This window comes from Triplophysa rosa, linkage group LG20 (assembly GCF_024868665.1).
Source record: "Triplophysa rosa linkage group LG20, Trosa_1v2, whole genome shotgun sequence".
Classification (NCBI taxonomy): Eukaryota; Metazoa; Chordata; class Actinopteri; order Cypriniformes; family Nemacheilidae; genus Triplophysa; species Triplophysa rosa.
The window spans coordinates 5,197,980-5,212,641 of record NC_079909.1 but is presented as its reverse complement, the minus strand read 5'-3'; the positions used below and the strand labels follow the sequence as shown (position 1 = coordinate 5,212,641).

The 14,662-nt window shown below is 37.2% G+C and overlaps 1 protein-coding gene across 2 annotated transcripts in view; it reads right to left on the bottom strand.

The window, feature by feature from the left end:
- Positions 1 to 603: 603 nt before the first annotated feature.
- The window catches only part of camk1b (calcium/calmodulin-dependent protein kinase Ib), a 58,773-nt gene continuing 44,714 nt past the window's right edge, over positions 604 to 14,662 (bottom strand). For both annotated transcript variants that reach the window (XM_057362112.1, XM_057362111.1), the window contains 8 exons: positions 14,275 to 14,413; positions 13,231 to 13,357; positions 9,026 to 9,101; positions 8,639 to 8,751; positions 7,758 to 7,836; positions 5,967 to 6,054; positions 4,409 to 4,550; positions 604 to 4,318 (listed from right to left, as the gene is read on the bottom strand). In XM_057362112.1, coding sequence (XP_057218095.1) covers positions 4,209 to 4,318; positions 4,409 to 4,550; positions 5,967 to 6,054; positions 7,758 to 7,836; positions 8,639 to 8,751; positions 9,026 to 9,101; positions 13,231 to 13,357; positions 14,275 to 14,413 — 874 coding nt within the window. In that variant the 3' untranslated portion in view covers positions 604 to 4,208. The remainder of the gene's footprint in view (positions 4,319 to 4,408; positions 4,551 to 5,966; positions 6,055 to 7,757; positions 7,837 to 8,638; positions 8,752 to 9,025; positions 9,102 to 13,230; positions 13,358 to 14,274; positions 14,414 to 14,662) is intronic.

Sequence of the window (14,662 nt, the reverse complement as noted above, 5' to 3'; positions counted from 1 at the left end):
TATAGGACTAAAAAGACATTTTGATTTCCTGTTAAATCACGTAAATTTGTCACTTTTGCGGTTGCTGTTACTGGTACTTTTAACCAAATGGTCTCATTTTTTTGTCAGCTCCCTAAAAGAGTAACCACATGTACGTAGTTCGTCACATTAACGTTTGACTAAAACAAAGTGCCTAAATACTATCAGAAAGTACACTTAGTTGTTTAAGCTCCAAGTTTACCCATCCCCCCGGCAATAGAACTGCACAGAGGAAGAATAAGAGCAAAGCAGGAGGAGAAGGGGAGGAGGAGGGATGCCGGAAGAATTGACGCTGGGGGCGGCGGCGAGACTGCCACTTCTAAACACTCTAATGATGATTGACAGGACTGAATGTGTAGGCTTCTCCCAAACCTACGTGTAGAACTTCATTTAATGCAGTGTCCACATTTTTTTGGACCTTAAGGGGCCTAAAACACTTTAGGTTGTACTGTAGAATTCAGGAAATACCCCTTAAACCCCCTTCTCCACGAACATAGCTGAGCATTACCCTAAACCTGCTATTATTTACTTATACCACATCTCTCTCTCAACATGTCAGGACAAAATACAGAGTCGCAGTGCATAGACAAGGAAAGTTTAATGCACTTTACAGTTACAAATGTTTTAAAAGTACAAATCATTGGCGTCAATATCGAGCAGTACTTCATTACGAATAATATCCAGTAAATACCTATGATGCATTGCATCCGAACAAGCAAAGGCTCAAAACAGCTCATACAAGTCTTACAAAAAGAAGTAAACACAGTATGTATGAAGAGTTTGGATCCAAAATGAGATCATAAAAAACATGATTTTTGTTATGTTATCATGTTGTATGGTATCATGTTTATTGTGTTAGTTAGCTGTATTTTTTTAGTTATTGTGGCTTAAATCAAAACAAAACAACTGCAGTTTGAGCAGTTATCTCATTTTGGAAGCAAACTCTTCATATCTATACGTATACATGTACAACATACTGTCAATATTTTGCGAAAATCAAATCAAAACAAAAGACAACAATTTCAACATTTTCGTTTAGAAAGGGAAATGTCAAGTACCATTTTGGCTTCAAATTTTGTTTTAGAAATACGTCTTTATGAAAAACAAATGTTCAGAATACATTTAAATTGAGTTATAAGACAAATTGACCAAAATCGGCAAGACATTAGTTATGGAGTCAAGCCCTTGAACATTTGCATAAAAGGTTATTACTAAGGCCAATGAAACTGTTTAAGGTTTACTAGCGCACTTTTGTTTCCAACATAAAATCTAAATCCAAATATTGTTGCTGTCCTGAGTTGGTTGACATTGGTCAATTTGAACACAATGCTCATTCCCAAACCTCTTCCAAATAAAGAATGTAGCAAGCCGTTATAAGATTAAGAGGTAGCTATGCCCATGTAGGGAAAAAGTGAAATAATGCAAATTATAATGTTTGGAATGACATTTCTGTAATATGCATTATACTGTGTTTGTGTGAACACCAGGCTATCAAAATGTGCAGTTTACTGCAGACACATAGTATGTTACTTGTTCAAAGGGTTTCGTGGTAAAAAATAAAATCAACTTTAAGCAACTTTGATTACAACTATTAAGGATTTGCATTAACAGTTAAATATACTGTAGCAAGTAAACTTTTTTCTCAGTTTTACATTTAACAATAGCATATATTTTTTTTTAAGTGAACGTACCCGTGTATATACAATAGTCCTACACTGTATATACAGTACATAAGTCACACCATGCTGAGATACATACAGCAACATACAGTATTCGTCGAGAGAAACACTTCCAACCCACAGCATAAGAAGTTTTACAATTATTCATTTGTGAGCACGGGGAGCACTTTATACTAGAGTTATTTTGTTAACTCAAAGGTAATTCTGAGTCGAGAGAGACAAGGCCAAGTTATCACGATTGAAACACTTTACCCCTTTAGAGAAACAGATATTGTTTTGTTCAAATAAATGAACAGCAAGACCTCTTTTTCAACGCATCGCAACTACAATCCGTATACAACATCACTTTAAAACACATACAAATATACATTGCCATCTCCGTGAACTGTGCAGAATAAGTTGTATATTTTTTAAACGCCACAGTAAAGCATTTAAAGGCAACAATTCATTCACTGAATTGAATTTATTCTCTGACCATCACTTGATTTCAAACGAAGAAATAAAAAGAACCAAACAAAAAACAATAGCAAGTCTTGAGAATCATAAATGTTGATAGCCTTCTAATGCATTATAAAACACATGGAGAACACACAGTCATTCATCACACATGTGGAGAAAAAACTCTTCGCAAACATCTGGGGCTTCCTATTATTTGACTTTTACGTATTTTCCATCGAATGTTTTTTCAAACAATAAACAATTCTGGCAGTCTGGCAGTGAATGGAAACAAACAAAACCATAAAACTTGAGTCAAGTCACACGTTCATTTCCTTTAATGGAGGTCACTTTAAAACAGATTCCATAATTCAGAATGTTAAATCTATCGCATAGACAAAGGGTTTTCAAACTTTACCATGCAAGGGACCCCAAATATGATGAATCTTTTTTGGGGACCCCCTTCCTAAAATACATATTCATCTATAGCCTATATCAAATTTTTTGTATAAAGAGACATTTAAGCTGCGTTAAATTACTAATAAGTGTGATATTGTAAAGACAACATATTAAATGATTGGCTAAAATAGGAGAAATGATGGATGTATAACTCTGAACAGAACAAATGGGCTAGTTGCACAAGATGGCGCCGGTGAGCTTTTGCAACGCCAGGGTCGGCAAACTAATTTCCGGTCGTATAACACTATCGTGTTGTTTTGGCTTAACGAAGTGCTTAGCAATGTAATGAGGGTCTGTCATATCTCTTATATATTACTTTTTTCTTTTTTATCTAAAAAAACCACCCATACTCAGCCCCAAATCCTCCATTTCCCATACATTGTTATACGACCGGAAATTAGTCTGCCGACCTTGGCGTCCCAAAAGCTAGTAACTAGCCCATTTCAATTCAAATGTATTTGTACTGTAGCAATTTTCATTACATCTTTGCAAAGACTACATTACAAACCCCAGTGAGTCTCACTATAAAGATAAAAAAAATTCTGGAAAGCATGCGTGAAGCAAGAAAGAAGAGATAAACACTTCTTAATGAAACACTTATAATGTTCAGTAGACTTTTAAAATGTTTACTTTTTATTTTATTTTCTGGAGACCCCCTATAGAAACTTCTGGAGGCCCCTGACCCCTGTTTGAAAACCCCTGATTTAGACCGTAGCCGTGTAGTGATGTGTACTGTAGTTTCCTGTAGCTTTTTTCTCTTGTAAACCACAACCGTTCAATAAATCTAAATTTTCTGATTCTATTCCTCCCCTGAGTACTTTTAATGTTGTGATAGAAAGGGGTTTACAAAATGAGAAGAAAAAACAAAAGCTGTGTTGTATTTATAATGATGGTAGCACGTATGAAACAATGTACAAAGCGCCCGCAGACAGTGCATAGCTTAGAAGAGCTGTAGGTGAATTTGCAAAAAAAAGTCGAAAAGCATCGATACTGAAGGCACAACAGAGAGTATTTGATGTGAGAGACATGCTGAAACATACTGACAATGAATTTCTGACCTGTTGAGAAGACCTGATGAAACGCAATGTTAAAAAAACTGAAATATAATGATCGATTTGACGTAAGCTTTATGTAAGCATGAGGAACATGAGATGTAGTTAACATGCGGATGACTGTTGTGAAAAATATTTAGATCATAATCTCATATCTACATTTTTTGTTAAATTTAACCACATCTGAACCCGTCAAAAGTGGACATTTAAAAATGAAATCAGAAATAGACTTTTGTGCACATTTAGTTCAGGAAATTCAAATATATTATGTTTTAAACTGAGTTAAATACTGTCCAATCTCTTTCCAGTTCCCGCAAATCACACGTTACCCATGATGCACCAGTAGCAATCTTCTTTGTCTCTTCTTTTTGAACTCTCCTCTCATTAAACAGAATCCCTCCATTGGAATAGTAGTGACCCCCTTCCCACCTGGGTTCTTTACACTGCAGCGCCTCCTAGTGGAAGGATGCTGGAGCTACTCAGTATTCCCGGCCTGGGGGGTGTGGCAGGACTCCAGTGGAAAAACAGGACAGTCAGTCATTGGTTACTGCGGGATGATCGACACTCAGACCCGACTGGTGGAATGGACGTTGTAGGTGCAGTTCTTTATGTCGTTCCCCTCAGTGACCTCCTCAGTGACCCCCTCAGAACAGCCACAATTCTCCCTCCGCAGGGCTGAGAGAAACAGAGAGACATCCTTTCAAAAACTCTATCAAGAACATATATATTTTTTAAAGATATTTAAAGAAATGTTTAAATACTGACAGCTCTCTTCTTCGTCTCCTTCAGGCAGCAGTAGATGCCCGTGACAGGGACTGGGCAGAGTGGACTGTGTCTGACCCTCCTGACTGGTTCCCAACTGCAGTCTGCGCATGTGACGAACTACCGCCGTCGCATTAAATGCTTGCTGTGTACGAGAAAAAGATTAAGGCTGTTGATATCAGAGAACGTTTGACAGCTTACATTCTAAGGCCGTGTTCACACTTGACTTCTTTTTTTGAAGCTGCTAGCATCTGTTTTATATTATAATCCTTTGGAGTAAACCGTGTTTTCAAAAAAGTCCTGAGCGCTTTTTTAAATGCCTTTTTCTGCAGCTCAGAACGTCTTTTGAGGTTAAAAAATATTTCAACTTTTCTGACAAAAAAACGCCCTACGTCAGGCACCTTTATCACAGCTAACCAATGAGAGAGACCTGTTGTTTCCATAACAACATGCGAGGAAGGTAATTGGTCGAGAAGGCTCAAGCTCGAAAAAATAAAATGGCGGCCGAAACGCCGGTTAGAGCATAGTTTTGTATAAATGCAAGTTTATGTTTAACTTTCAAATATAACTTTTGATTGCATTTCTATACATTAGTTTTGTAGTTTTTAAATATGTAATAGGTTATTGCAAAGATTGAATTATAATTCAAATAGACTTACGTTACGCTGCCTATGAAGCCTGTCTCTCTGAGCTGCCTTCGTGCACAAATGCTACATCAAAACATCGTCGGCTGCTATTTGTAACCAACCCTGCAAGCTTTTTTTTCTAAAAAAGCGCCATTGTCAACTTTTTTTTGTCAAAAAAGAAGTCAGATGTGGTCACGGCCTAAGGCAGCATTGCATGTTGCCTAAAGCTGGCAATCCCAGAATGCATTGCCATGAGCTCAGTGAAAAAAGTTCATGCAATATGTCTGACGAAACAGAAATGCATTACAATCTACATACATACTTATATACAAATAGTATAAAAAAGTGAGCGTATTTAAAAATGCATTGTTTTATCCAATGTTTGTGTGATTATTTTTATGCCAATTTTTAGTACATAATATCAGAAAAAAGTTGCTATATGTAGAGTGTTTAAAATGTCCATGTTTTTAAGTTATGTAATATTTATGATCCAGCCTTAGTAAAGAGTTGCCTATGTAGGGAGCATGTTGCAAGACAGCTCAAAAGATTTTGGAACAGAGCTTAAAGAGCTTTCTTAAAGTTCACCCCATAATGACAATTCTGTCATCATTTACTCATTTTCTTGTCATTTCAAACCTGTATGACTTTCTTCTGCAGAACACTAAAGATGATATTTTGAAGAATAACCGAACAATGGCGGTACCCATTGACTTCAATTGTATGGAGACAAAACCAATGCAAGTCAATGGGTACAGCCATTGTTCGGTTACCAACATTCTTCAAAATATCTTCTTTTGTGTTCTGCAGAAGAAAGAAAGTCATACAGCTTTGAAATGAAAAAGGGTGAGTAAATGATGACAGAATTTTCATTTTTAGGTGGAGTATCCTTTTAAGGAAACCCTCTCATTGATGTGACCTCATGTTCATGAATTTACCTTCCACTTGCTTTTGGCGAAGTTCTTCTTGATCTGAGCACTGACAGATTCATGAATGTTCTTGTCCAACGCGGTGTCTCCTGCGATCCTGAAGTTTAAAACAGATACTGTATGTGAGCAGACAATGAAAACATTTGAAAATACAAAATGCTGTTTTAAAGATACAGTTCAACCAAAACGGAACATTCTGTTTTATTTATTTACTATTATTGAGTATTATTTAGTATTTTAGGTCCTGTTGGTGTATGATAGTTGTACAGAGCTGTAATGTGTCCATTATTTAAATCCTCTCTTTTTGTGTTCCATTGTAGAAAGTAAAATGGATTTGGATCTACATTAGGAAAGCAATAAAAAAACTATGACTAAATCACAGAATTTTCCTGAGCCAGTCGTTGCGAGTCATCCTCACTAAAGATTTTATTAAACGTGTTTAATATTTATGACTGGCGGGTGCGATCGATGACATCACAGCTGCATTGGAGACGGTATACAGGCAGAAACAATGAGAGAAATGCTGACAAAAGTCAAAGAAATAAGCTAAAATAATAAAAGAAATAAGTAACCTTTTGGGGTTTATTAAATAGATAGGCTACACATAGCCATATTAAGTTAAATATAAATAAGACAAATAAAAGCTAATTGTTTAGCATATTTACGGAGCCTCAATACAAATGAGTCTAAATGAACCGAAAATAAGCCAACATCTGTCCAGCAATACAGCAACTGCGTGAAACGAATGCAACACAAAAACCGCTGGATATATAAGGTATCATTTTCATTAATATAATTCCCGTAATATCACTTAAAATAAGCTATATCCTCATATTCTAAGTTTATTAATTGAAAGTATGCAGTGTAAAGTAAGTAAAGGGATACATTACAGAACAAAAGCATTTCACGCTCGCGAAAGAAAAACCCGTTAACAAAGCAGACTGCCCGTAAGAATAGAGAACATACATAAACATAAGCATCATGTTTTGTTTCACATGCTTTGTCGAGTTAAATCAATCATATCTAAATGGCCGGGTTAAATTTGGGCTGCAGAGAAATGCGCTCCTCACGGCGCGGGGCTGCAGGTATAGACTACTGTATATACTGTATAGCCTGTTTTAAAGGTTGCTAAGCGATCAAGTTTATTAAAACGCTTTGTATTTTTGTGGTGACTATTTTGATTAAAGTCATTTTCAACTTTAAAGCTGAATGTAGAGGCAGAAGACGCTGCTTTATTTGATCAAAGTTTTGTTTGGGGTGCAGTTTGGGACTTATGCATGCTGCATTATGTAGGTTAATGCTATGTTTTTTACTTTCATGAATAATAAATGACTCTTGTTTTCACTGCCAACTTAACCTTTATTATGCATCATTGAAGTCTAAAACAAAAAGCGCATAACTTCATTGGAAAAAGAAACATGTGAACATCGTGGTTGCTTCACCCTGCGGTTTATTACTAACAAAACGTAATATAAAGCTGAACTTGCTGATCTATTTTGGTACATCGATCAATAGATTTTATGCTTCGGCAGCTCGTTTCTGACTGTCAGAGACTAGAATCGGTTCCAGTCGCAAGAAAAACTCTTGTAAATGTGTTGTGTCCAGTCTTAGTATGTTTAAGACAGTCGTTAAGTGCGTCCCCGGCTTTAAAGTAGTAAAACCACAACATCTGGTGCTTGTAAAGCACACAAAAATAAATGAATGTATCAGAGAGTGTACCGTTTCGGGATTAAACTGCTCTATGTGAGATTTACAGTATAATACTTAGTCTATTAATCTGTGTTTGTGTTGAACTCATACCACGGGTGCTGAAGAGCCTGTTCGCATGTGTAACGCAGACCGGGATCTTTTTTCATTAAATGCACAATGAAGTCTTTGGCTGAAAAAAAAAAGATTCAGAACATGACATAACTCTTTCCATAGAGTCACAGAGAAACGAAGACACGGTTCAACAGAGAGAGCAAGATAGAAAAATAAAGAAATTAACTTGGTTTCAATTTTCTAAAAATACCAGACATAGTGTCATAGTTTCAATATTAGTGTCCAAATATCCAGTAGTAGCATATCTAAGTATTTAGATATCGTAAGAATGTATTAATTTTGTTCTATTATATAATGAAATGCCAAAAGTGGCATTAATTTCAGAAATAGCAACTTTTCAAACAATTTTTTTATTTTGCATTTTGCATTGTTATGGTTATCATTATAATACAGTTAGGTAAAAGATCAGGCAAGCTTTATGAGTAACAAAAAAACAAGCATTACAATTTTTGGAGATTTATAAAGAAAAAAGTAGGGCTGTCAAACAATTAATCGCGATAAATCGCATCCAGAATAAAAGTTTGTGTTTACATTATATATGTCTATGTACCTTGCATATTCATTTTGTATTTATAAATACAAACACATACACATGAATACATATTTAGGAAATATTTACATTTGCATTTATTTATATTTACCAATAATTGAAATTATATATAAATGTTTATTAATTTTTAGATTTTTCTTAAATATATGCATGTATGTGTACGTGTTAATAAATACAAAATGATTATGCACAGTACACAGATATATATTATGTAAACACAAACTTTTATTCTGGATGCGATTAATCGCGATTAATCGTTTGACAGCCCTAAAAAAAGCCATGATGATCTGGTTTATGAAAGGAAACTCACCTGAATCTGAGATATCATCCCAGTACGGTGAATCAAACTCGTACTCCGCCTTCAGGATCTGCTCAAAGAGCTTGGCATCATTCTCATCGTAAAACGGTGGATATCCACATAAACTGTGAGCAGACAGACAGACAGATGGTGAGTCTGCTTGAGTTCATTTACATTTATGCATTTGGCAGATGCTTTCATCCAAAGAGAATTCCGTGTACATTTTATCAATTTGTGTGTTCCCTGCATGCATCAAACTCACAACCTTTCTGCCGCTAATGCAAAGCAAAACTACAGGAACGCACGAGCTGTTAGGAAACTCATTAACTTTAGAACACTTTAGTTTAGGACATACGAAGATGAAAGAACAGAGGTTTACACCTGTAAACATGGACTTACAGGATGTATGCGATGACCCCGATCGACCAGCAGTCCACAGCTTTACTGTACGGCTTCTGTGCAAGAACTTCAGGAGCTGAAAATCAAACAAATACATCATCAAACCTTGTGTTCAACACCTCAATCCTTCATGTCACTCAAGGTACAATCTATTGTACATACAGCCACAGAAAAATTTAAGAGACCAAATATTCATGTATTCAGCATTTCTAGATGTATTGTGGTCATTCCAGTCCAGTGTCTGTTGAATTTCAGCAAAATCAAACCTCAGGAGTGACATAAAGTCATCCAACAGCAATGTGAAAGACTGACAGCATGACAAGACACATGAAAACTGTGAGAAAATCAAGGTTATCACATAAAAAATGTTTTCCCCCTTTCCTAAATACATGTAGAAATATGACTGTTGTACAGAGTTGGGTAGTAATTGATTACTTGTAATTTGGATTACTTAATCAGATTCCCAAAATCAAGTATTTGTAATTGAGTTACGTTACTATTTTATTGTTACAGATTACATTACATATTACTTTTTTATTTTTTGGTATGCCTACCACTTTAACTGTTAAGACAACCAACCAACCCATGATAGTGGGTCTAACATGTTTTTGTTTCCAAGCATTTTGTTTACAAACCTCGATAGCGAGTCTGACATCTTTTTGATTAAAAAGCATTTATGTTTGCTATGTATTGTTCAAGAACAGTGTTAATTTTCATCTAGCAACAATAACACGATTAGTGCAAATCACAACATTCATTGCGAAACTGCATTAGTCGAAAATCCAAATATACAGTATTTGTGCTGCTGAATTGTCCATGCCCAACATTCACAATATATCATCTATTTTCAAAATTTTTGTTCACAAAGGTAATGCATGTGAAAAATATTGATATTCTCCATTGTTTAAATTGGATTTTGTTAGGGATGGGCACGACTCGACAACGATGATCGATGATGAAAACGATGATCGTTTGGGTCTACAAATAAAAAAAATAAAATAACATTATTTTCTTTCTTTCTGATTGGTTATGCTGGCATTTCGGGTGGTACCCAGAGATTTGATTGGTTGCGTTGCGAGAGTTTGCGGTCCAAGTCAGGAGAACAGAGAAGAGCATATTGAATGCGCACAGCGATGCCTGGTTTCACTTTGATAAACTCGTCAAAAATACAGTCTTTTGTGCAAAATGTGCAGCGCCAAGCTTCATACAAAACATACAAATCTACTACTACTACAAATCTACTACTAAGTTTGATTCGTTATCATCTTACACTCTGTCTACACCGCACGCATGGCAAAGCAAATAGAAACCGAACAAGGTGTTTGTTGCATCTCTTCACACTGCTTCCAGTGGGCACAGAATTTCTGTTTATAATGGGTTCTAGTGTTGCATTTGCTCCACTCGCAGAGCAGAGCGAACGTTTTCAATCCATTCCCAGGGAAGCTGAGCGAGCATTCCTCCCTCTGCTCCGCGAGCGCCATGCGAAAGTGCGCTCAAGTTCATAAGAATGGATTAAAAATGCTCGCCCTGCTCCGCACCGGTATATTTGGACACAAAATGTCAAAGACAGAAATGCGACAGGGCAGAGATGACGCTTCACCACACGCTGATATTTCTATTTAAATGTTTCCTGTATTTTCAAAAACATTGATAGTGATTTTTTAATAATCTAACAGTGTTGATTTAATTATTTACTCAATCTTTTCATAGTTTTTATCAACATAAATTTTCGTATCAGTGTTGTAATTAAAATCTTTTCATTGTCACCATAAGGGACACGCCCCCTCCCCTCCTCTAATGCCCCGCCCCCACTTAATCGATTACTTAATTTTCAAACCTGTCCAGTACTCGAAATCAAATATGATCAAAAATGCCCATCCCTAGATTTTGCGTAAGATAATCACAAGCACAGGCGGGTGATACGTTTAATCTTTCACAACTTGATTTTGTTGTTTTGCGACAATGTGTACCTGTCATTTGTAATCCAGGCTTTCTGTTGTGAACATTTACATTTGCTATTAGCAAACTATTATTAATGTGGCTATAATATATGCAGGTATTTATGAATCTAAATTATGTAGACAAAAGCTTGTGGTTTAGATTATAAACTTATTGTCAGATTGCTGTCTGAATACGTTTTGTTTTGCCCATCACTGCATGAAAATTACACCCATTTACATTGATTTGGTATCTACACTTGATATCTACACTGTAAGGCCTTTTTTCTATAATTTAACCATTTTTATTGTAACTACATGTGCTGTTGTATTGCTGTCATTCAGTATAAAGGCATTTGACTAACTTCTAGTACTTCATGTACTTTTATAATTTGCTTCTCTGAAACAGGCCTCTTCGTAAGGAACACCCTCCAGCTGCCACTTCAATCCATCAGTTTGGGCTACAAGCAGAGAATTGAGAGAGTCCGCTGACCAGGCTGTAAGGAACGGGAACCCCAAGGTTCTGACAGGCCGGAAGTGGAATGCCCAAATTGCCATCAGTCATTTGCAACATCAAGAGATTGTTGGCAGAGTCCAGGAAGGAAGAGCAGGGTTAGGGTGGGGAGAAGCGCCACGGTTCTGGTCCAAGGCCAACCGTAAATAGAGGAAGGAGATGGTGGTGGCGACAAGAATGGAGGAAGAGCGCTACAGGGCCAAGGCCGTGTCGCAGGGCCGACAGGGAAGCTCGACAACCTGGGAGGGAGTTGTCAACCGAAACATCACCTGGTCAGACCTGTGGAAGATCCCACAGGCAAGGCTCAGTTTCCTAATCCGTTCAACCTACGACACGCTTCTCTGACATAGTGGTGTGGTCCACCAAGGCAAAATCTGTGCTGCTCATTGAGCTCACAATACCAGCGGAGGGGGGGATGGAGGCCGCCTAGGAACGCAAGAAGGCCAAGTACTCAGAGCTGGCTGCTGAGTGCCGGGAGGCTGGCTGGAAGACCACCATCTATCCAGTGGAGATTGGATGCCGAGGTTACGTAGGGCTGTCAACCACACGCCTTCTGAGGGAGGTAGGGGTGACCGGAGGGATCCTAAAGAAGGCAATCAAAGAGCTAGCGGAGGAGGTCGAGAAGGGTAGCTTTTGGCTCTGTCTGAGGAGGAAAGACAAGAGCTGGGGAAAGAACAACTAACCCTGACAACAGCCGCAGATGGTAACACCTATCAGCTGCAGGGGGTGACAGGGAGACGCTCCGCCACCAGGAGACGTTCCAGGATTAAAGGAGTGAAACGTTGGTGAATGGTGGTTCCTGGCTGATGACCCTGCAGCTGACCCGTGGACACCGGAGGAGGTGCGACCGGCAGCAATGCCTAGCAGGTGTTCCACCTACCTGTACATTTCACCAATATAATTTTATTTAACATAATTTGAATGTTTTAAAATTTAACATGAAAGGTGTTGTGGACAGATAGATACACCAGGTAAAGCTAAAACAGACACTTGTAAACAAATGTAATCAAAAAGTAGTCAGATTACATTACAAGAAATTTGCAATCTAAGAGATTACATTACTGACTACAAATTTTGCCATATAGTTTGTAATCAGTAACTGATTACAATTCCCAAGTAATCACTTAAAAGTGAATATGAACTTGTTTTCTTTGCAGTATTTGAGGTCTAAAAGTACAGAGCATCTTTTCTTTTTTCTTTTTCTTTTAAATTTGTAAGACATTTTGTTAGTAGTTCACAGAATGAAATAAAAAACGATCATTTTACCTTAACACATACCTAAGAAAGAGTCAATTCAGAAAAACTCTAATTCATTTTGAAATTGTCTTTTTTTCTGCGGCTGTAATTACTGTACAGGGGTTCTTGTTGTTTTCTGTTCATTCTGATGTTGAGGGAAAATTGGGACATACAAGTGACAGGACTTTATGATACTGGTTGTAAATTTGTAGGCATATTTTACATGACATTCTGCTTATTAATTCACAGAACCAATTTAAACCAGTCTAAAGACCATAAGTCTTACATGAGAAACGGCACTACCAGTTTACAAAAATGTGTTTCTTTTCACCCACTCATACATCATCACACTAACGTTAGAAAAATGAGGGAAACTAAGATGTTGTTAGAAACAGTATCCCTGTACAACCACATGACACATTCTGGCAGAAGACTGGAGGAAATGTGCCACAAGTAAAACTTTCACACGGGAAGCTCTATGCATCGGAATGTGTTTGTGCATGGATGTGTGTATTTACCTACGTATCCAGGTGTACCACACGCTGTGCTCATAACACTGTCTGAACCCTCGATCTTAGACAGACCGAAATCACTGATCATGATTTTGGAGTCTTCATCCATACTGTAGTACAGCAGGTTCTCCGGCTACACATGAGAAGACATGGTGAACACACAAACAACACAAATTTTGATCGTTGTCTCCAAAATATATATTTTGATTATATTAAAATATACATTAAAAAGAAATGTCTTTGTTCTGCTGAACACAAAGGAAGCTATTTGGAAGAATGTCAGTACCCAAACAGATCTCCTCCCCAATTGATTCTCATAGTATTTATTTTCCCTACTATGCCAGGAAATGGGGAATGGGATCTGTTTGGTTACTGACATTCTTCCAAATATCTTCCTTTGTGTTCAGCAGAACAAAGACATTTATACAGGTTTGGAACGACCTGATGGTGGGTAAATGATAGCAGAATTTTCTTTTTTGGGTGAACTATCCCTTAAAAAAGGCAAACTATTAAAGTGATAGTTCACCCCAAAATGAAAACATCATTTACATCATTTAGTCATTACAAGCCTGTATATGACTTTCTTCTGCAGAACACAAAAGAAGATATTTTGAAGAACGTTGGGAACCATACAACATTGACCCTCGTTGACTTCCATTGTAAGAACACTAAACCAGAGACATTTCTCAAAATATCTTCTTTACACAGAAAAAAAGAGTCACATGCAGGTTTTGAATGGCATAAGGGTGAATAGATTTTTATTTTTGGGTGAACTATCCCTTTAACACAAAGTATAACAGTATAACTCCCCAACTCAATTTTATTTTAAACTTTAAAAAATAGGTCTAATGCCATTGATTGAACCATTTACCCAGAACTACATTCCTGGTCTCTGGGGACACAAACTCTATACTATTAATATCAAAGACTCTCTTTTAAGACTGAAGATGTGAAACTTTCAGAACAGATTTTGCACAAAGTGGCACTTTTTGGTTAAAAACAGCTCTTTTATCCTGCTCCGTCACACCTGCTAACCCTTCCACGTCTTACCTTCAGATCTCTGTGCACGATGCCCATGTCATGCAGGTATTTCACAGCATCCAAGATTTGTTGAATGAGCTTACTGGCATCTTTCTCGGTGTAAAATCCTTTTTCAACAATCCTGTCGAAGAGTTCTCCACCGGACACCCTGCCAATGGAAAAACAAAAAGATGCTGTTCACACACACCGACGCACATTCACAAGCTCTCTCTGTTTGACAGACGGCCACACAGCAGGGTCCCGACAGAAACACATGGTGATGCTGTACCCATCATATCCACCAGATAGAGCTGTTTTACTCAGTTTACGGGTAAATAATTGGCAGCGTTTCACATATATCTGTATAAAGATTGTTTAATTTGATGGTGAGTCGGTTTAGTTCTGTTGTATGTCAACT